Below are 22,414 nucleotides of genomic sequence, written 5' to 3'. Positions count from 1 at the left end.
AATTTACTCGAGTAGCGGGATGAAAGAAATGTGAAAATCAATTACCGTAAATACATTATTTATTTATTAATTTATTTACTTATTGCTGCAGGCGAGTGCCTCTTTTTTATATATATTTTTTAACTTTATTAACAACACTGTAATATTAGAATACAAACAACAGTACAGGGACTATTGGAGAAAAAAAAATCAAAAACACAAGCAGAAATAAAAATTGTACAATGTAAAAGATATATAATACAGAAATTAAGAGAGAAAAATAAATAAATATAACTTTAAAAAAGTGAATAAGCAATATTGCAAACCAACTTAAATCATCTGGAAATGTCCACAGTGTTTCTAAAGAGATGAGATGTCTTTGGAGTACCATAAATATTGTAAATGCAGTTTATGAGCTCTCTTTTTTTACCCTTGTGGAAGTTTTCATGCTTTGTTGGTTTACAGCATTGATCAGATTTAATGTGGCTTCTTTTTTTGGACACTGATCAACAGAAAAAGACCATTTGATGTCAAAGTAAAAACAGATCTCTCCTAAGTGAATTAAATCACAAATATATGATACAAACTACTTGTTTGTATAAGTATTAACCTCCTCCAAGTCAGTATTTGGTAGATGCACCTTTGGCAGCAATTCCAGCCTTGACAGAATGTGGATAAACCTCTAATGTGCTGCAGTTTTCCACCATCCTCCTTGCCAGACTGCATCAGCTCTGTCAGGTTGCATGGGGATTGAATGAAGCTTTTTTTCCGAGTCTAGCCACTAATTCTGGATTAGGTTGAGATCTGGACTCAGTATATTAAAATTGTTTGTTTGAAGCGTAGCCTTGGCTTCATTGCCTTCCTGGAAAACAAATCTTCTCCATAGCATCAGGTTTTCCTCTGTATTTTGCTGCATTTATTTTACCCTCACAAGCCATCTAGGGCCTGCTGATGAGAAGCGTCTCACCATCATACTTCTCACCGGGGATGCTGTGTTTATAATGATGAGCAGTGTTTAGCTCAAAAAGCACAATTTAGGTCTTATCGGAACATAGAAGCTTCTTCCAGCTGACTTCAGTCTCCCATGTGCCTTCTGGCATGCCGTGGCCCAGATATCATGTGAGTCTCTCTCATGAAGGTCTAAATGTTGTAAAACTGTCTGCACAGTCTCAGTAGCCCACAACTCCCTCAGTCTCATTCTCACACTCAGTTATCAAGGACGGTCTGCTCAAGGCAGATTTACAGCTGAGCCGCACTCACTCTCCATTTCTACATGCTTGATTTAACCGGAAGTTGGCTGTTTAGTGACTTAATGTTCTTGTATGTATTCCAACTTCTGCTATTCAATCACCTTCTAGATACAGCTGTGTTTATACTGCAATCAATGGAACCCCATGACAACACACAGGTGAGTGCACAAGCCATGATTGAGGTGTGTCACATTAAAGGGGGCAAATACTTTGACATTACAGGATCTTTCTCTGCTCAGTGTCAAAAATCCACATTATATCTACTTTGATACTTAAAGTAAAAAACTAACTAAAGACCTCTTTTCAAACTAAAAATGTATTAATACAGACACACACATCATTACACATTAACAGGAACAAATCCTACCCAATTAAAAAATACATTGAGCTGGATTTCAACATCAGAATGTAAGTGTATTTTCCAGTAACCTCCAAAAAGATTTTATTAAAATAACTAAATCACATTAGGTAAATTACAAAAGAAGCAAAAGTTACACGCAATGATGAAAAGAACAAGCTAATAGAGTCTATTTAAATGTTACAAAAATACAACAGCCTTTGTAGTTTAAAACTACAACATTTGACTAGTTACACATGAGGGGAAAAAAAAAAAAAAAAAAAACCTGCCGTTGCCACACAACTCTATAAAGCAGGAAACCAAGTCAGAGCAGGTGAGTAATTTGTAGCATCAGACTTCATATTTAGTGATGAGGACTGGTAGCATAGATTTTAAAAAAAACAAAAAAAAAACAAGAAAAACCTAAAAACACAAGACTGAGCACTGACCAGACCACTGAAACAGACCACTAAATTCAGCCACAACTCAGCTCCGACATCTTTTTGCCCACATGTGCCACACAGAAACCAAAAAGCACATAAACAGCAAACATGGAAAAGACAAGAGAGCACAGGCAAGCCATCAATCGCTTTCTTTGGAGAAGGCTTGAGACACTGATGCTGGGGGTGCTTGGTGCCGACGATTCACAAACGAGATTGATAACAGTCTATCTGTACTGGTAATTGCCGTCTCCCCTGCCGTAGCCCACTGGGTTGTGGTACTGAGAGTGGTTGGTGCCAAAGCCCTGGTTGTCTCCTCCTACTCCTTGTGAGTTGTAATTGGACTGGCTGTTGAAACCTAAGAGGAAAGCATGTGATAGTTACACATTTCTAAGAGAACAGGGAAAGTCATAATCACAGCAGGGTTTTGTTTTATGCTGAAGTGTTACGTGTGAATTTCACATTGACAAGGAGCTGCAGCTTTTCTTGTTATAAGATGTTTCAAGTTATAATGACCTGTTTTTATGACTACATACCAAATGATTCAGTTTTAACGAGATGTTTTTGTTACACTAGCTTGATCACAAAACTATCTCATTACACAAAAACAGATCTCATGAACATTAAATGCACATTTATCTCACAGCTTGTATCTCATTAGTATCCCACTAGCTATCCTTCCTGATCACATACTTTACCTTACTGAAGTTATGTAGACCATTTATGTTGTGTGTATTCCAACCTCCACAAGTATAGATACTGTATATATCTTAATATGGATCCTCTAATTTGAGGAAAATGGAAGCTTCTTGTTAAAACTATAAACCAACTTATTTCATAACCGGAAAAAAGTTTCTTACAGATGAGTCAGTATGTCGTTGTAATGTGTGCTTCAACAAAAAAACATTGATTTTGCATAATAACCAGAAAGTTCTTTGATAATGAGGTCACACAGAAATGATTAGAAAGAGTCTCATGTTTCTGTTTGCATGTTCTTGTGCTTGTATAGAAAACAATGTTTGTGTTGAACTCTACTGTTGCTTCATCCTCCTTAATGCTTAAGAGCCAATCATGTGAGACCCTTGCTGAGGAGTTAAAGGTCAAAACACAGTTTACTTCTGCAGTCTTACACAAGTCAAGAGTCTACATTACACATATCTAAATGAAAACATTAATTTACTGTTCAAGGAGTGCAATTAAATAGATGTCAAATATGCAAGTCAAATTCTCATGAAGGAAAAATTATGTAACATTAACAAGGAGCTTGTTAAAAAACAGATTTTTTTCTTCTTATAACAAAACCGTCAAGACGTTTCTTGTCATTGTGGCAGCAGTATGTTGTAATTAGGACCTCTGATGTAAAATCCTGTTCTGAATCAATGTGGTTTCGGAACTGAGTATCTTGAAACATCCTTAAAAACCCTTTTAACTCACCTTCATAACTGTAGTCTTGGCTACCTCCAGCACCCCCCGTCACCTGGCTCGGGTAGGCAGTGCTGTATGAGTATCCACCCGTCCCCCCCTGGTTCTGGTGGAAACTCTTCTTTCCCTGCCCATAGCCCTGGCCATACTGGCTATAGGGGCCCTGCCCTGAGGGACTGCTGGGCTGGTAGCCTCCTACGGACCCACTGCTCACACCTGGGGGACCTGGAAAGGGTGACTTTGTTCCTTTGTGCATGGGGGGTTTCTTTTTGTGCGGTTTTGCAGCAGAGGTGGCAGTGTAGGCTCCATCATTCTGGTAGTATGAGCCATAGGAACCCTGTGCTGATCCTGGTGATGTGCTGGCTGGAGGGCCACCTGACGGGCTGCTTGATGCCCCGGCTCCTCCGTTTGTACCTCCGTTGTTGTAGTAATCTGGGAAATAACAGCATGGCACAGTCTTAAAACAGACATAACATGATGTGTTTGTATATTGGCTCTGTGAAATACTTTCATATCATGCAAACAGAAATGGAATCAGACCTTGTAGTAATACAGTAATGAATGGACATTTATTTAAAAAAACAAAACAAAACAAAAACATATAAAAACAACTAGAGTCTGTGTGCAAACTTGGTGCCAACAGCCTCAGTTCATCAATGCCTACTGCTGTTACAGATGGGATACTGCGACTACTTAACACCGCCAAAGTAAGAGCATCATGCATTCAGTGTAGCCGTGACCGAACAGTGTTGCTGATATGACACACAAACAGCAGATTTTACATAAACAATGTGGCCATTTTTCAAAAGCAAAAAAACAAACAAAAAAAAAGATATACAAAAAGAAAACAGCTTAATCATGATTGGAAGTGACAGAAAGGCATTTTAAAGGAAATAAAAACAATTCAGTATTCTCATCTAAGTAAACAGTATGGAGACAGAGAGAGAAACCAGGCTGTTGTGGTCTTGACAAAATCCAAAAGGCATTTTGTTGTCCAGCTCCCACAGGCTTTCATTTAATCATGATCCAAATGAACACAAACAAAGCCCCGTCCCCGGTCCGACAGATGGAGGCCATTTACAATAAATCAGCCCTGCAGTTTGGGGAGGTCCAGATGTTCGGGTACGTCCACAGCAAGTTGAGAGAACAGAAGATGACTTATGGCTACATGCATGCAGTGGCAGATCGTCTCCCCAAGGTGACAAGTGGATTGGAGGGGTTGTCGCTTTATTTCCAGGGTTGCGGACTTGGTGGTGAAGGGAGTTCATGATGCTGCTGGAACACTACTGAGTATTCTGTCCTTTATCATCCTCTCTACGGGATTGTGTTTTTTTTTTTTTGTATTTTGTAAGACTGGGGAAGGTCTATGTTGCAAACTCGTGGTAGCCATAGCAGTCTGAGACAAAGTCACCTAAAGAGTGAGACAGGGCAGAGAAGGGGGGAAAAAAAAAATCAAAATTAGATTTGTTTATTTGGAATTTTTTTGCTGCCATAAAAGCGGCAGCTTAATGACTCATTTGGTCAGATTGCGTTCAAACTGAGTTGTTGGGTTTTTTTGTTTTTTTTTTAGATTTCTCTGCTCCTGTCACGCTCAGGTAGGTCAGTCCTCAGAACAGGCTGCCAGAAGGAAGAAAGGGGTTCTCATAAGAGAGGAGGGGAGGGGGAAGAGTCAAAAAGAGATTCAATCCTGTGGCTTAAAGCAGAGAAATGTAAAATCATTGAACTGGGAACATCCCAACATCTTTGGTTGTTATATATGGTCTTGATTGCTGGATTGTGGAGTGAAGTTTTCTATAACAGGCTACATTCCCTGATCAGGTTGTTGTAACACAGAAGTGGTAAAAGCTGTTTTTTTTTGTTTGTTTGTTTTTGTCAGAGTCCTGTCCAGATGCAACATTGTGCCCGAGCAGAACACAAGAACATCTATGCTGACACACTGGCTGAGACAGTTGTTTGGATATCTCACATGGTAAATGAAAGCCTGACTGCAGCCCAGAGAGAGAGCACACATCAAATCAAAGCAGGGTTATAAAGGGTGAAAGGAACACTCACTGTATCCGGAGTTAGCGTTGTTCCCGTAACCATACGTTCCGAAGCCACCTGGGTGGATGACACAGGTTTAATATGCTGATGTGACACAGTCAGTCATATCTACTAATGTTTTTACCTGCACATACAGTGTGTCTGCTATAGTAAAAGTGGCTTTTTACCTCCTTGGCCGTAGCCTCCTCCATTATTGAAGCCTCTGCCCCTTCCACGACCTCGTCCTCCTCTCCCTCTGCCCCTGGGAGTAGCTGCATCTCCAACTCCAGAGGCTCCCATCATGCCAAAGCCTGGAGTGTGCTAGAGAGGGAAAAAAAACCCACTATTTCAGCATCTCATCAATTTTGTATATCATTTAAATTATCGTATTGTACACAGATTTGAAAACAAAACAAATCCACCCTGAGTGCTTACCATGGGTGGTCCCTTTTTCTTCTTAGCAGCCTCAGCCATAGAGCCCTCGGGGAAGAGCCGCTCCAAAGCAGCCAGGGCAGCGTAAGCCTTGGCCACTTTCTTGTTGGATCCAGTCCCCTGGAACTTCTGCCCGTCGATCTCCACCTCCATGACGAAGCGCTTGTCGTGGCTGCCGCCGGTCTCAGAGATGAGCTCATACTTCAGGCCGCGGCGCTTCTCGTTCAGCTCCATCACAGGGTTCTTGCCGTGTTTAGTGAGGATTGGTCCCTGTTGGCGGGCGGTCTGAGAAGAGAGGGGAGACGGTTGGTAAGATTAGAGCGTTCAGCCGGGCAGTTTCATGCACGTAATTGTCGCTTGCTGACACACGGGGGGGGGGAGAAGCTTTGTACCTCTGCAGCATCAGTGGTGTCTGCATTGGCTGCTCCTGTAGCAGCAGCGGTCATTTCAATGGGTGTTACTACTGGCCTCAGTTCTTCCACAGTGGTAGCTGCGACTGCTTCCTCCAATTTTACTGGCTCAGCTGTCTTTAGTTCCACTCCTGTGGGCAGACCCATGTCCTGCAGGACCTGCGATTGTCCAAACAGAGTCATTGTGGTTGAAAAAATGCAAAGAAATGTCAAACAAAAAAAATCTATTTCAGGGAAAAGTTAGGATTTGAAGCAACATTAAAATGTAACGTTTACTTAAGATATTTCCTGTTATACAAACTGAGCTCACCTTTACAGCTACATGCAGCTTGGCAGTGCGTTTGGATGGACCAGAAGCCTCAAAGGTTTTTCCATCCACTTCCACAGCCATAGTGAAGACAGGAACGTGAACTGGGCCGGTCTGAGATATCAGCTTGTACTGAAGACCCGGCTTCAGCTGATTGAGCCTCATCAAGGCGTTCATAGACTGGGGAGGCTCAGCCTTCTCCTCTGGAGCTGGTAGACAGCAGAGAATGAAGGAATTATACATCCAACAACAACAGCTTGTTATACAGTAAGAAACAGATTTAACAGAGCTGCAAATCATCATTATTTTCAACCAACAGTCCAAAACCAAAAGATATTCAATTTACATGATTAAAAGATTTAACAAAATCCTTCATTGACAGAGCAATCCTTTCAGCACAACCTTTATGTTCACTAGAAAAGTTTGTTTTTGATGTGGGAATGCTTCACAACTTGAGGTTTAAGTCACTTCCACAAACCAACAAATGCAAGAGCTAAAAGAGAACTTACATTTCTTTTGCAGCTTTTTCTTCTTCTTATTGGGACTCTTGTCATCGATTCCCTCCTCCTCCTCGATGGGCCTTTTCATTGGTGGAGCGTACGCCGTACTGGGTGGGATTTGCACTAAATCACAGGGACACACAAAATTGTGTCATGGTAACGTACAAGGCACCTTATTCCATTGCATCAACACCATAGATATAAAGAAATAACCAACAGCCTCTATTGTGAGCTAGCCTGCTTTACCTGTGTAATCAATCGGAGTCTCACTGCGAGGTTTCTTGGGCATTTTAGAGGGGAGGGGGTCCATTCCAAGCACTTTGTGAAGCTGTCCAAAAGCTGACAGCCTTAAGGCATGCTGGAGACACAAGAGGCAGAGTGTGAATTTTACATTGACTACATTGTGAAAACACACACATTCATTTTTATCTTACTCACTTGTGCGCTGGCTGTGATGTCTTCTCTCTGCTGTTGGTCCAAGTGACCAATAGCGTCTGTGGATTCCTTCTCACATGGATCACAGATTCCAGCACCATCTACAACATGAGGAAATGACAGTTTTGGATCATCTTTACACACAGAAAACAAACTAAAATGAAATGAAATAACATGTGGAGAACACACATGCGTTCGTACCTGCCATGAGGATTCCTGAAGCCAGACACTCTAAAACTCTGCGCAGAGCTTCTCCTGCCCCCATGGGCCGGTTCCCTGTACCAATGGCTTTCTCACAGATCAGCTCCAGTGGCTGCACAGCAGGAGAGAGAGAGAGAGGAGACTCTTTGTTCGAGGATGCTATTTTAAGCTTGGAGATTTTAGTTCACCGCCTTTGATAGTATCTCAGCAATTCAACAGCCATGATGGTGGTGCCTTGTTATTTTGTATCCAAGCAGACAAAAGCTTTGTTAAAAGGAAAAACAATATTCTGCCACATAGGCTGGTGTTCATATTTTGTGTAACCAGTGCATAAGCAGTGAAAGAGTGAATAAAATGCACGTGTTGTATCATATTTAGTGCTATGATACAAAACGCTGCAAAACAGGAGGAGGCTATCGCTCACCCAGCCACGGAGTGGAGCCCATGTGGGGACGCGGGCGCACAGGTCCCTTAGGATCCGGATGACGATGACACAGGAGCGCAGCCCATTGGCTCTAGCCTGGGGACACAAGCAGGGGAGGGGGGAGGGAGGAGCACGAGGAGGACAAGCAGCCTTCAGTCAAAGAGGAAGACTGTATGGGATGTAAAGCAAGATAAACATACGATACATGAAAATAAATGAAAATGAAGCCACACAGACTATAAAGCTTAGCTTTGTCATTATGGAAATATACGATATTTGATGGCAGAATAATGTTTGATCACTTTGTTGGAAGACCCTACTTATAGTAATCATTCACATTCATGGCTGTAAGTTAATTGCCAACATGATTGATGGTAGTTATCAGACATAAAACATTACGATCAGGAAAAGTGTAAATAATTCCACCTCAAACTTAATACCAGCTATAATGAGAGAATCAAGTGCACTATTTTTGAAAAGGGTGAGCTTTCATGTACTGTGATTAAAAGGGGTAATGGTTAAGTCAGTGACTGTAAAAAAATAAATAAATAAATAAATAAATAAAAATACTACTCAAGGTGCAATATTCCTGATGATTTTGTGGCACACAGAGTAACAGAAATAGCCAGAGAGCAGGAAAAGTTGAGGCCACATTCTCTACAAAAACAAGCTGCAGAGATGGAGCACTGATTGTTATAGTGTGAAAGCCAAAGATGACACAAGCCACAACACTATGATGACTTATTATCAACACAGTTCACTACAAAAAACATTTCTCTTCAAAACTACAAAATGGGTCTGCAAAAAGTGCTCTACAAGTAGCTTGCTTAAATGTGAAAATAACAACAACAACTCACTTACACCAACACTGACATTATAGAAATATTGCACCTGGATACATGGTGTATTAGTCCCAGATTTTTTTTTCACTACTAATTTGAGTCAAGCAGTTGTTAAACTCAAGGAGACTAATGAACTCAGGGACTAAAAAGCAGAAATTAACTTCTTTAAAAATGGCGCTGCGGTAAAATCTGTTAAGTGAGCAAAGCAAGTCTACAACAGTGTAATGACAAAGGTTTCCTAAGAAACAAACATCCAGATCATCAATTATTACTACAGGAAATACACTTCAAAAGAGTAAATAAAAGAAAACAAAACACATGGAACGCCCAAATAAAAAGACAAAAGAACATAAAGCATAAAACCAAACTCAAAACTACTTCTGGTTTAGAGACAAATAAAGACAAGATCCAAACCTGGAACCACTTTGCGTGGCGGAGAGACGCCAAGGCAGTTAGGCATTTCTGCCTGTCCAGAGCATCCGGGGGATCGTTGACTGAAAGCGTTTCTATTGGCAGGTGGAATAAGAAGACAAGGTACAGTTTGACCAAGGGGAGTTCTGTCAGCCGGCCAGGGGGAACACAGGCAGCCTTCCCAAACCACAGGCAGGAGGGGAAAGGGGAGGGGGACCCCTCCACTGGAGAACAACCAAACACTCTCAACCTCCCAGTTCATATGGTTTTGCATGGCCCGGCACAGAATATTTAGACTTAAAACCCACCAGGGCGACAGTATTGTGAAGTGGGTTATAACTTGACTTAGTAAAAAATAAAACACGTAAAAAATGTGCATTTCTTAAGGGATAATTGGTTGCATCAAATGGGAGGTTGTCTCTCCATGGTTGCTTCAACTGAAATGGATGCTTCAGTTTCAGTGTTTTCCCTTCTGGTGTTAACAGGAGGTAGAGCCCCTCCCCTTTGCCCCTATATTGGGTACACTGCACTTTGCCCCTTCCGAGACAGAGAGCGGCCAGTTGGTCAAAGGTCCAGCGTCCCTAAAAATTGACAAACTAGAAGGCTTGACAGAGAGAATCAGAATTGGAACCACAGGTAGAAGTTATCAGATGCACAAAAGGTGGGTATCAAAACAGGTCCACACTGCAGCAAAACTGATGGCTTTAAAAACAAAGAGACCCAAACTGGGCATCACTGTTAGCACAGGGCTACAGATAAGGTCAAGGTTCAACACCTGCTGAAATCCTCACAGAGCCGTCAAAACTAACTTACAATTAAGATAGATAGATATATATATATATATATATGTATATGTATATATACACATATAAATATATATATATATATAAAACTATGTATCAACTGGGGATGATCCCGTGGATTTTGAGAGTGGATGGACCTACATGCAGAATCCAAGTGTCCCTTGTCATTATCTGTAACCCCACACCTTCCCTGCTAAGGAACATCAGAGACAGTCAGTAGCCCACTGCTGGGTCTAACAACCAAAGGACAGTTTCACTACACATTGTGCTACTCATTTTTGCTGCAATGCAAACCGTTCATCATCAATGATAAAACACATGCAAACAAAGTGGTCTCTCTTTTTGTATTTGGTTAAATTCTCAGTAAGCCTTCATTTCATTGGTGACCTTGATCATTATGGGGGGGAAGAGAAATCCATGTCTTCAGTAGTCAGTAAACTACCTGCCCTATACTGTATATTGGGCCATCAAAAATGTACAATTACATTACATGGAACTATGAGAGTGTCTAGAGAGCTATAAGCATAGCACAGTTTCATTATGTGACGGTGCATTCTTGTCCCCTAGCTCCATTGAAGGCCCAATAAACAATATCTGTCTTGCCTGGTTGCGTTGCCTGGTCTCCCTGCTGGAGGAGTGAGTAGGTGAAAACACTCAGGTCCTTGTGAAAGAGCTTACCTCCTGTAGAAGCCCTCTCCATCTCCTCACGAACCAAAGGGGAAGTCAGGTGAATGGTGAGGGTGAGAGGGGGCTCCTTGGTGTTCTTGATGACAATACTGGCCTCGCGGATGTGCTGGCTAACCACATACTTGTCTTCCATGACCGGCTGTGGAAGAGCAAAGTCGCCATTACAACATTTGTCCCATATCTTGAGATTTTATTCAGTGCACTTAATTAGCTGAGTTATGTTCCCACCTTGAGCTGCGTAACGAGGTTTTCAGACACTTTCTTCAGTAGACTGATGGTAGGCTTGTCCTTACATAGGAGCACCAGCTCCAGGTCCAGGTCCCCCTTCAGTAGCAGGCCCTTGGCAACCAGGCCCACCCTCATTACGCCACGCAGAGAGCGGGTGGCCTGTTCTTTGTGCTCACTTTCAAAAGACACAGCAGATACAGCAAAGAAAGAAAAGGAAGAGACATCAAACCAGGACTAACACTGACAATTTGAGTAATGGTCCAATTTCAAACTTTTCACTGGAATTAAGTCAGAGAGAATGTATTACATGAAGAATAAGAATTACATGATGCGCTTGCTATGAGAGAAGTTGTTGGTCCATCACTGGTCCATATCCATAGTCCATTATCCAGTAAATGTTTATTAGGCGTGTGTCCATGCCTATGTTAGTCAATGCCATGTAATATGACAGAGAAATTCACAAATCTGACTAAATCTCACCCCTAACAATGAGCCATGTGTGTATACATTTAATTTCTACTGATTGAACATGAAGAATGGCATCCCTGACATCTCCTCACCTCTCTTTATCAGTGTCTGTGCCATCAGAGTCAGACTTTGACGATCCTTTCTCCTGCTTATCCAGCCAGTCAGAGACGGCCTTGAGGGCCCTCTCTGTGTGGGACACCATGTTCTGTACACTCTCCAGTTCCTCCTGAGTTGGGTAGATAGCAGAGTGTTTGGCCATGACGTGGCGGTCATCATTCATGAAGACACGCATGGAGCGGTGGCGCATGGGGGGAGGCTAGGGGTGAAAAGAAGAAAGATCATGAATAAAGAAGAAATACCAGAGGGGTTCTGAACACACCACACATTATGACATTGTGGTCTTAGTGCATGAAGCATTCAGGAGAGATGTTTTTAACTCTGTCACAAAGCAAAGCAAAACCTGACATCTACTTCTGATAATGCATTAAGCCCCCCCCATCTGTACTGCAAGAATTAAACAACCAGTCATACTATTTATACAACAGAGGCCAGTCTCATGAAGCAGGATTACCAAGCTACCTAGATACCTATCAGAAAGAAATCTGAAAAATGTTCCAGATTTTAACTAACTTGATTAATGTTGCTTATCTGGTCAACCTGAAGACAGCTTTTCTCAAGATTAAACGGTTCCACTCAAATCTACTGACAATCCTACTTTCTCTGTCACTCCCTTGTCCTTGATAAATTAAAAATGCTGAATACACAAGGTCTCATGTCTAGGCCAAGCTTCTAACACCAGTGATTACAAAAGCAAGCCGAGTGTGTGTACAGGCAGCCAGAGCCAATTTAGAGGAGAGCAGTGATGTGGAAGCTGCAGCGTGTGTTCCTAAAAGCCTGGGGCAGACTGGGATGACAAAAAGGCTGGCACCAGTCCTGTGACTTAAATTAGATGTGACATATTTATTTGTCCTGTTAACAGAATTATTTAACAAAAAGGCCAGTGTGTCCTGTACTGTGCTTGTCTGCCTGTTGCAGACATATACACCAGTAACACAGAGACACATAACCACAAATAATATTGAAAATTCATTTAAATACCATTGTTGTTGTAGAGACGGTGGTGACTCTTATATCCAGTGAATGACCGTGTTACAAAAGGGATTCCCAGCAGCAGATGACAATGTTGCAGTCCGTCTCTACAGAGGGAAAAAACACACATTAAAAAAAAAAGATGAATAGCAGAAGTCAAATGACACTGTGGGCAAATCTGCAGCCAACTGAAAACTACACCAAAACCACAAAAGATAAATGGATGGCACACATATTTGATTTAAAGCAATTTCTGTGAATGTGCAATATGTTTAATAAACATTCCTAAGGCAAATAACACTGAAAAGGGTAAAACACTTCACATTCAGTCACTGAAGAATCCTTGTTTATCTCTCAGTGAAATAAAGTATTCACCAGCTGTAGCAATGGATGATTGTGAGAAAGCAGATTTCAAATACAAAGGCCGATTCATGTGTTCATATTTCAAGCAGACGTAGACATAATCTTAAAATACACTATGTGTAATAGTAAGGGGGCAGTGCTACTAGAAAGTGGAGCATGCTGTGCAGAGGTCATCCCAATCAGCTTCATGGATGGCTGACTGTTCATCTGTGTTGTCTCAAATGACGTGAGGGTGACTGCTACTGTCTAAATACATCGTAGTGATGTGATCAGGATGAAATAGTGGTTTAGAGACGGAAGGAAGGACATCTCTAGTGCAAACTTTTAAGTCCCCCTTCACTCAAAAATATGTTCTTCTTCTTGTTCCTTCAGTTGGATGTTTGTGCTTCACTGTGCAGAATCATGTATGTGCAGTTTGACACCAGAAGGCTGTTTTCACATTAATCTGCCTAAAGTGGAAAGTTTTTCTGTGCTCATTAAAAATCCGGTTTTATGGGGTGGGCCTGTGAACATGATTTGTGATATTACAACTAGTTTTGAAGCCAATTCTGGGCCAATATTCAACTTACACAAATGTAATGTGGAAACTTGAAGCCTCCAGTGCACAAACACTGAGAATGGACTTTACAGTAAAGTTTAAAATAAAGAGATTCTTGAATTTTTAAATGAGGGAGAAGGAGATTAAATAATTTTAAGAAGTTTAATGTGGTAATTATACTTTTTTTGTGGAAAACCCACAATCAGACACATGTTATTGTTCCATGCAGAGTATTTTTGTATGTCTTAGCACTTGCCTGGAGAGGATCTTTAAGATCATTCACAGCACTACTGAACACTACTGGAACAATCTAGGTTTTGTTGTTTGTCTTTTTGCAGCAACCAAAGCAAATGCATAAGCATTACCCGTGTGTTTATTTTTCAGTCACCAAGTTACTGAAGTGTGACCTGCTGTTGTAATCAAAGACCTACAAGCTAATGTTGCACCTGTTAAACTCCACTTTTATTCCAGGAGGAAAATAGAGCTATTAACAGGTGGCCTATGACATTTAGACCTTACAGCTTCATGGGGGAATTTAAAAACAGACGCCATTTTAATGCAATCCAAAAGCTGAGTGTCGACTACAGTCAGCTTCCAACCCCCACAAAAAGCCGTCGTTTAAACCTGCGACGCGCCGACATGCTCACCAAACCACAGCACAAAAGAATATCAACTAACTATCATGTTCGTCAGCTGTGGAACTACACAGAAGTGAAAATATGCGATTGGGAAGTCTGTATCTATTTGGATATTAGTGTGTTGCCAATCAGGCACCAAAATGGTCGAGGAGACAAGACTGACACCCCATTGAATGTTCAGCTACAGTTAGCGCTTTAGCTTAGCCGAACAAAGCCAAATGGAGCCATTTCCCGAGCGCTTATAAACAAGTTATTATACACCAGAGAGCTTCGTCAGTTTCCTTGGCGCTCAGTGTCCAACTAACGTTTAATTATAATTACATTAAGGGGTGAAACTACATGTTTCTTTCTTACCGTGGTGTCGATTCTGCTAATGGACGGCGCTGCGCTGCACGCTAGTAGCTCCCGGTCTGGACAGCAGCAGGAGTACTGCGAACGGAAACGCCCACGATGTGAAAAACGACGATGCTCATTGGACGGAAAGTTGCATTCGACTGGAATCTTAGCCAATCGAAAAAAGGGGGTACCGAAAGTGGGGCGTGTCTAGTGATGGTGGTGAATTGAATGGTCCACCTTTCAACAAGCATGGCTGTAGTTAGTATGCTGCAAGAATTTTTAAAGAAATCTGATTTAATGGCCTACCTTTACTACCTACCTTTTCTAAGTTAATATTTATTTATTTTTATTTTTTATTACTTTTACCCTATGTCCCGTTACCATATTGAGTGTATCAACCAATTGAGAGTGAAGTCATGCCTGTGATGTTATCTTTATTTCATTTTGATGACTAAGTGTTTTTTGTTATTGTTTCAATGTCACATGATGTAAGTGATGCTTTCTATAAATAAAGAGATGAAAAAAACAAGCCTGACTGCTTTTTACTCAGCAGATTTACAGATATAAACAAGCCTAACTTCTTGTTGTTGTTGTTGTTTTTTACAAAGGAGGTTAAACAGTACATTGATTCAATTCCATTTTCCTCTAATCCAAAGGCTGGATACCTGTTACCTGTGGTTTTTTACTTTTCTTCTGCAAACCATAAGATAAATATTTTTTATTTTTTAATAATTTTGTGGAAGAAGAAAATTGTAGTTGTTTTATATGTCACTAAAGAAAGAAAAAAACAGCTGGACTCTGCTAGCTGAGTCTTTCAATGTCCTTTAGGGTCTGCTTGGCTGATCATGTCGACTGTTTACAAGATCTGTAACACTGTAGGAACCATTATATTACGTTAAGCTTTTCTTATCTTTTACAATATTACTTATTATAGTATTACTATGTCATGTGAATCCCATCCACCATTTTCATCCAGTGGTTCAGGTCCAAGATGGGAGTCATTTTTATTTCCATTGGCAATCTTACTTCTAAGCAAGTCAGTATGGCCTGTGGAGTTCCACAAAGATCAATACTTGTCACCTTTATATTCAATCTGTACATACTATCAGGTTTATCAAAACAAGATAAGATACCATACTTATGCAGATGATACTTACGTTCCTCTTTCACTGAATAACTATGGTCCCATTGACACACAATATAGGACCATGCACATCAGCACACTGCAGAAATTAATGACTGGACATGCCAGAATGATACCTATCGAAGTAAAGTCAAAACTGAGGCGCATTGCCCACAATGGAATATAGAAAATCATTGCACATCTTCACTCTTCTCATCTAACTCTAAAGAAAGTGAATAAGCATGTTTCCCAGAATGTTGAACTATTGCTTTAAATCTAAACCTAAAACCTACCTGTACACACATTCTGTGTGTTTTTTTATTCTAATCTTATCTTACATATTTTATGTACTTTGTAAAGCACTTTGACCAGTCGCTGTGTATGAAATGTGCTAAATGTTTAACAGCACAAGGTCTCATGTCCAAATATAGCTGCATATAGGAAATCTTACCAAATTTTGACAAAGATGTAAAATATGATGCAAATTATAAACAAGAATGAGATGAAATATTAACAGGCAACCATTTATTATGTCATTTTACATTCCCTTTTCTTGACAATATCACATTCATTTAGCTTTTTGCAACAGATAGCTTCACTTCAGTCCCCATACACTCGGGGAAAATACTGTAGATATATTCACAGACACGCAATAAAGACACACATTCACATTCATGTCACAGCACTACATTGGACACACGTGGGATATTTTTCACATCTTCAAGCTGAGGTAAAAGCACAGCCTTTTCTTTTGCTCTCTTGTGTGAGCATTTACACAAGTCATTGACTTTTACATTATGTCAGAGAACAAAACGAATATAACGTTTACAGACAAAACTTTTGTGGTGAGATGTTTGCTTCAAGACTAGATACAGTCTTCTCTTCAGCAAAAGTTAACATATTATACTCCAACCAACAAAATATATATTTTAAAATTTACAGTACGTCTGCTCTCACAGAGGACAGACTACATTGCAAACGTGTCCTGCATACAGGCCATATTGCATACACTATTAGCAGTTTATAATGAGCTGGGGATTTTTCCCTTTCTGGTGTAACACTGGCTCATACATACAACAACCTAAGAGGTTATCATCAGCCAGTCAATTATATTTTAAACAATTCTTAACCACTTGGGATCCCATCACATAATAATTCATACACACAAACCAAGGTGACTCTCTTTCCCACCAGCCAAGAGAGTAATCTATTTTCATTTGGGACCTTTTAACACTGAAGTCTGATCCAGATGTTTGGCTCCTGGGTTCAGTGCTGATCCCGCTGTCAAGTGACAGAGAATCCCTTGAAGACTGATAGATGCCAGTTTTTCTATCTTCCTCTATAAGTCCCTTAAATCTTATTAGCACTGCTCTTCTCTGAGTTCTGAAAGGAGCTGACATCCCAGCGGACGGAAAAGAACTTGCTTCCCTTGAAACTGGCCTGCCTTCTAGTGATGCGGTAGATCTTCCTGAGGATGGCGCGTCGCAGCAGAATATAGACCCACGGGTCCAGGATCTGGTTACAGGTTGCCATCCTGACACCCGTCACCATCAGGCTCCTATAAGTGTCTATGTCACTGTTTAGGGAGCCACTGTAGGACCGTGTGGCTGATATCAGTCCAAAGATCTAAAAACAACCAAAGAAACAGCTTTAGGCTCATCCTGTAGCACCTAATAAAATAAAAACAAATAGATAGCAGTGATGATGAAATATTTCATGTAATAGATGTTTGTTTTTTGGCTGTGCTAATACTTTATTGCAAATATGCTTTTGTTCACAACCGACATGTTACATCCTTTTCAAGCTTACACCCTGAAAAATCTGGGATATTTCTGCAGTGTGACATTATTATGAGCTCAAAATGTTTGACCAAATAATGGAAACAAATTGTGATGCATTTATGCAGTTCATACATCTGTTGAGCAAATGCATTAAATTTAATGAATTAATTAACTAAGAACCATAATGTGTTCCTTTTTTTCTTTTCTGTGCAAAAAATATCTGTGATTCATGATAATAGCAATACTGTTTAGCCCCTTCATCCGCAGTGATCTGGCGATGCGTCATTACAACCTCATGCTGTTCAGCCAAACATTGCTTCCACCCGCAGAACTTTATTATCTGGTAGAGACCTCACCCTTGGTATTTTTGGGACCTCAAGATCCCAAAAATACCAAATATGTCAGTCTGACATCTTTGGAAATGTGAATTAAATTATACACACGACATCAAGAATATGTCAGCTTGATAGAATGGTGCAGCTATTAAAATCACTGAGTCTTAGGTTTGAATATTTCACTTGGTGTAAACACCATATATCTTCAATGGAGAGGTGAAATATGCTGATAAAGAATATATGTATATGATACTGTCAGACAGCAAAGAGATGATTTTTCCAACAAGAAAAATCTGCATGTTAGGGGTTAAAATGTTGTTTGACAGTATAAGAAAATAAATTTCTTAGGCAGCTGCTGTAAGCCACCAGGAATGCTCAATAAATTAAACAAACTCTTCTCTGGGTCAATATTATCACTGACAGAGCACTCTGTCAGTGCTCAGTAATGTGAGTTTAAATAAGATCATTCTCTGATAGGCACGAGTGATAACATAAATAATGGTGAAGCTACTTAAGTAATTTGGAATGATCATGAAATTCAATTGTTTCCTGCTGCTCTGAACATCTTTCTGTGATGAAACGCTATGAGCTGTCCCTTCTTAGTTTTGACAGTCAGACTAAACTGTGTATCACTGTGTGGAGTTATAAGCACGACATAACTGGAATGTTTCAATCTTTAATAGTTTAGGTCTGTTAATTTACTTTGTTCTTTTGGTATTAAATTATAACTGTAAAATTATACCAAAGTTCTGTTATTAGCAGTCAAACAGCTACTAATGACCTGGAGTGTTAGCTATCTAAATGACGTCAGAGACTGTAGCTAACTAATCAACAAACCACTTCATCTGACATGAGCGAGCGCTCAGTTTTAATAAAAGCTGCATGAATATAAATAAGATTTGTCTTGTTTTTTATGAACATCTTTCATTTCATGGGCGCATACAGAGAATTTGAGAAAATTATATAGTTTTGTCATGCATTTTAATGGAATTAATTATTTCCCTTAAACATAATGTCATGTTTATGGTGGTGTATTGACATGTTTATCAAAATTTTTAAAAAGTAATCAAAGTTGTTTGCAATTTCCTAAAAAATTAGTAAATTTGATAAAGTTAATTTCCTTTTCCCCTTTTAACACTAATCTGTGATTTGAGAAATCTCGCACAACACATATACCCTATCCATACAGTGACATTTAATCATATTAAAATATGCCTGTTTTTAGTGTGATTAAATGTCTGTTAGATAACACAAGGCGTTGGTGCAACACATTTTCACTTTTTTCCCAATCTGATCCACCCCAAACTCACCAGCAGAGGGCTCCAGCAGATGCAGGAGGTGACCATGATGCCAACCAGCTGGACCACCATCTCAGTGTCGTGCGACCTAGCCGAGCTGCGTCGGGAGCTGGGCTTCTTCTTTAGCCTTGCTCTAACTAGCGTGATCCCACTGATGGTGTTACACACAAAGGCCGAGGCCAGAGAGCTCAAAGCCAGTCCAGAGAACAGCATCACAAAGGCCAGATCAGTCGCTTTAGTGCCCTCCATCACCCTAATGAAGCACCATGTCCCTGGGTGTTGGTGAGTGTAGGCACCCAAACTGAAGAAGGGCAAAAGGGCCACACATAAAGCCAGTAGCCAGATCAGGGCCAGTGCTATCTTTGTCCTTGCTGTGGTCACCAGCCGAGCGTGGAGAAGAGGCCTTGTGACACCCAGACAGCGCTCAGCAGCCATGGCACAGCCCAGGAAGAGTGGGCACAAGCCAAAGAACACCATGCAACTCCCCAGAAACAGACAAGAGGGGTCAGGATCACCCGAAGGATCATCTCGAAAGGTGGGGACTGGATCAGTCCCAGTGGACTCAATGCCTGCTGAGTATCTTCTCAGCACGAGGGCTCCGGGGATAACATGTCCAGCCAGGTCAGTAGCCACCAGGGAGCTGGCAAAGAGCAGAAAAGTGGCCTTTGAGCGTCGACGGAAGCGGTTGTAAGCCTTGGCAAGAATGACGAGGGCCACCACATTGAACACAATGCCCAGAGTCATGGAGATGCCAGCAGCTGCGGGAGTGCTCAGTGGACGGGTGGTATTATGGGTTACGGCTGCCACCTCAGGCTCCTGCACCATGGTGGTGTGGTTAGAGAGGGGAAAGGAGGCAATAATGCCCGAGGTGTTGTAGTGCTGCATTGCCAACATCACTGCTGGGCTCCGGGCCTGATGTGGTTCCTTTGTCTGAGAAGGTGCTGAGAGGGAAAAGAAATTGGATCAGATAACGAGCTTCAAATATTTTATGGGGGGAAAACGTCAAAGAATGTGTTTCATTACTGTTGTCTCTATGAACAAGCACAGCTTCTCAGGATAAAGTGAGTCATCTTTAAAACACAACAAATCAGTTCTGAGCACACTCTGAGGTTCAGGCGCAAAGATCTTCACTTTTCTCTTCGTACAAGGCAGAACGAGCAGTCTGAACAAGTTCTGACAGTTTCTGTTGACACTGAACATTGCTGCACACATTCCTTGAAAAATACAGTTACTGTGCAGCAGTGATGAAACAGTGGCTTTAATAAATCAGTAAATCATATCTGTACTGTATGTAGCTCACAACAAGTCATACATAAACATGCAAGGAATACATTACTGGGATTATATTGAAGATTTATTTACAGGCAGGAAGTCGGTAAATCTGCACACTGTATGTGTTACATCCGATATACTTTAAGACACAACTCCTTCTTGCCAAACATTACCGCACATCTGGAGTCTCGTTTTCCTTCCAACTATCACAGTTTTGAAGTTGATGTGAGAGTGTTTCATTTCCTTTTCTGTAAAAAGTTATGTAATTTCTTTCCATTTGTTATCATTTGACATATCCTCTGACCACAAATAGGCTCAATCCAAACGGTAAATTTTACCCAAAAATTAAAAAAGCATTTTAACATAAGAAGACATAATAAGAAGATTTAGGAAAAAAGAAATGTAACTTGGAATGATAGCCTCAGAGCATGCCCTATGTCCTTTGAATTTACCTTCACATGTAAGTTTAAATGTATGTTTAAATGTGTCCTACCTTTGAAATAAGAAATCCATGGACATGACTAGGTTGATTTTGACAATTAGTCATAACTGAAGCTACCTAAAATAAATAAATCCAGGTTTGAGCAGTTGTTCTCTCAGAGAAAGAGGACTTCTTCACCTGAAGTGTTTCCACATTATGAAACTAAGGCTGTGTGGAAACTCCTCTCTGATTGCTCTCAGAACAAGCAGCCTCCCTGTAACATTGCACAAGCATGTCCTCTGTGACTCTGACTGCGGCTGGCTGCTTTTATATGCCGGAGCTGCACCGTGCTCACATCGCCTCTGGGTGTATCAGTTGGAGAAAACCAGCAATTTCCTTGCAGCAGCTTGGAGCGGACGGAGTGAATGGGCCACTCGACAGAATCCCAGAGGAGACTATGAATATTTCAACTGCCTCGCCCCTGACTCAACCTCGCAGGACAATTATTGGATGTAGAGGCTTAAAAATTAAGGCTAACAACAACAACAACCTGTAGAATTTAAAATCGGAGGGCAGACCTACCTGCAGCTGCAGGAAGATGTTCCTTTAAAGTATCACTTTTATGGGCAGTGATGTAGTTATCAACTAAAATAAGTATGATCTCATATCACAGCAGTTTAAATTAAACATCTTTGTAGTGTATTCTGATTTAAACCAGATTAGACTTCGTAACAGATGGTTGAAGTAACGTGAACCTGCATCACGTTTGCCTTACTGCCCTCGAGACTCGTCCCTTCTCTGAGACAACCTCTGTTAATTCTGTAGAAATAAAACACTCCCCTCCCTGCCTGCTTCATCAGAACAACCTCAATAGCCCCGTGGTCAGCTCTCACCGATGTAAACCAGCTGTGCTCCCGCCACTACAAACATCTCTGTCACAGTCTGAAGCTGCAGCTGTGACTGCAAATAATTTTCCAGTTCTCTAAAAGGCCAGCCAGACTGCTGCTGCTGCTGCTGGGGACATTAGGATTTAATGCTCCAGGCATCGCCTCAGAGAGGGATTATTTGGGAGGAAAAGCACATTGCACATTTCAGATGAAAAAACAAAGAAACATAAAATACCAGTGTCATAGTACTAAGCCTGCAGAATCAAATGATGAAAAGAGAGAATCTGGAGCGTCTCAGATTCCTGTCATCACCAGTAAGGCACATCTTGGTACATCTCTGAAATATCTCCTCCAGTGGGAGGACATCTTATCTCCCTGTCACCTTATGTCATAACAGTGGCGGGACTCTGCTGTAAAATGAAGTGTAAATGTACACAATACAGCTCTTTGTTCACAAACACACTGCAGCTGTGTTCTGAAAAATGTCCTCTTTGACTGGTAGAGCAGTGAGGTAAGGACTGGAATGTGGGTGCATAAACACATGAAATATACTGTACGTGTGTGTGTTATGGTGAGGCGTTTGTGCTAGAACATTTTAATTAAAAAAATGTGATTTTAAAAATGTGTTTTAACAGCACACATCACATAAGAGTACAAGTATGAGTACAAGTGAATTGTACTGGCCAAAGAGTCAGACTGCATCCCATTTACTGCAACATTAGAGACAGGTGCAGC

The 22,414-nt window shown here is 40.8% G+C and overlaps 2 protein-coding genes across 5 annotated transcripts; both read right to left on the bottom strand.

Moving 5' to 3' along the window:
• Nucleotides 1-485: 485 nt before the first annotated feature.
• On the bottom strand, nt 486-14,705 carry LOC137168468 (interleukin enhancer-binding factor 3 homolog). Of its 2 annotated transcripts, XM_067571072.1 has the most exons (18): nt 14,581-14,705; nt 12,697-12,794; nt 11,691-11,914; nt 11,131-11,305; nt 10,894-11,041; nt 9,416-9,507; nt 8,160-8,255; nt 7,736-7,847; nt 7,538-7,635; nt 7,346-7,457; nt 7,109-7,222; nt 6,603-6,808; nt 6,275-6,451; nt 5,886-6,167; nt 5,639-5,771; nt 5,481-5,528; nt 3,441-3,860; nt 486-2,364 (listed from the first exon to the last, which is right to left on the bottom strand). In XM_067571072.1, the coding sequence occupies exons 2-18, from the start codon at nt 12,697-12,699 to the stop codon at nt 2,234-2,236; spliced, it is 2,571 nt and encodes an 856-aa protein (XP_067427173.1). In that variant the 5' UTR covers nt 12,700-12,794; nt 14,581-14,705; the 3' UTR covers nt 486-2,233. The 2 variants fall into 2 exon arrangements, with proteins under 2 accessions (XP_067427173.1, XP_067427174.1); XM_067571073.1 differs by lacking the exons at nt 486-2,364; nt 3,441-3,860 and adding an exon at nt 3,979-4,839.
• Nucleotides 14,706-16,195: 1,490 nt separating this feature from the next.
• On the bottom strand, nt 16,196-21,567 carry LOC137168067 (prostaglandin E2 receptor EP1 subtype-like). Of its 3 annotated transcripts, none has more exons than XM_067570513.1 (3): nt 21,375-21,567; nt 19,112-20,040; nt 16,196-17,311 (listed from the first exon to the last, which is right to left on the bottom strand). In XM_067570513.1, the coding sequence occupies exons 2-3, from the start codon at nt 19,991-19,993 to the stop codon at nt 17,036-17,038; spliced, it is 1,158 nt and encodes a 385-aa protein (XP_067426614.1). In that variant the 5' UTR covers nt 19,994-20,040; nt 21,375-21,567; the 3' UTR covers nt 16,196-17,035. The 3 variants fall into 3 exon arrangements, with proteins under 3 accessions (XP_067426614.1, XP_067426613.1, XP_067426615.1); XM_067570512.1 differs by lacking the exon at nt 21,375-21,567 and adding an exon at nt 20,865-21,184; XM_067570514.1 differs by lacking the exon at nt 21,375-21,567 and adding an exon at nt 20,865-21,198 and having other exon boundaries at nt 17,159-17,355.
• Between the last annotated feature and the right edge of the window lie 847 nt (nt 21,568-22,414).

Source organism: Thunnus thynnus, chromosome 17, assembly GCF_963924715.1.
Source record: "Thunnus thynnus chromosome 17, fThuThy2.1, whole genome shotgun sequence".
Taxonomy (NCBI): Eukaryota; Metazoa; Chordata; class Actinopteri; order Scombriformes; family Scombridae; genus Thunnus; species Thunnus thynnus.
The sequence above is the reverse complement of the archived record's forward strand: the minus strand, read 5'-3'. Positions and strand labels throughout refer to the sequence as shown.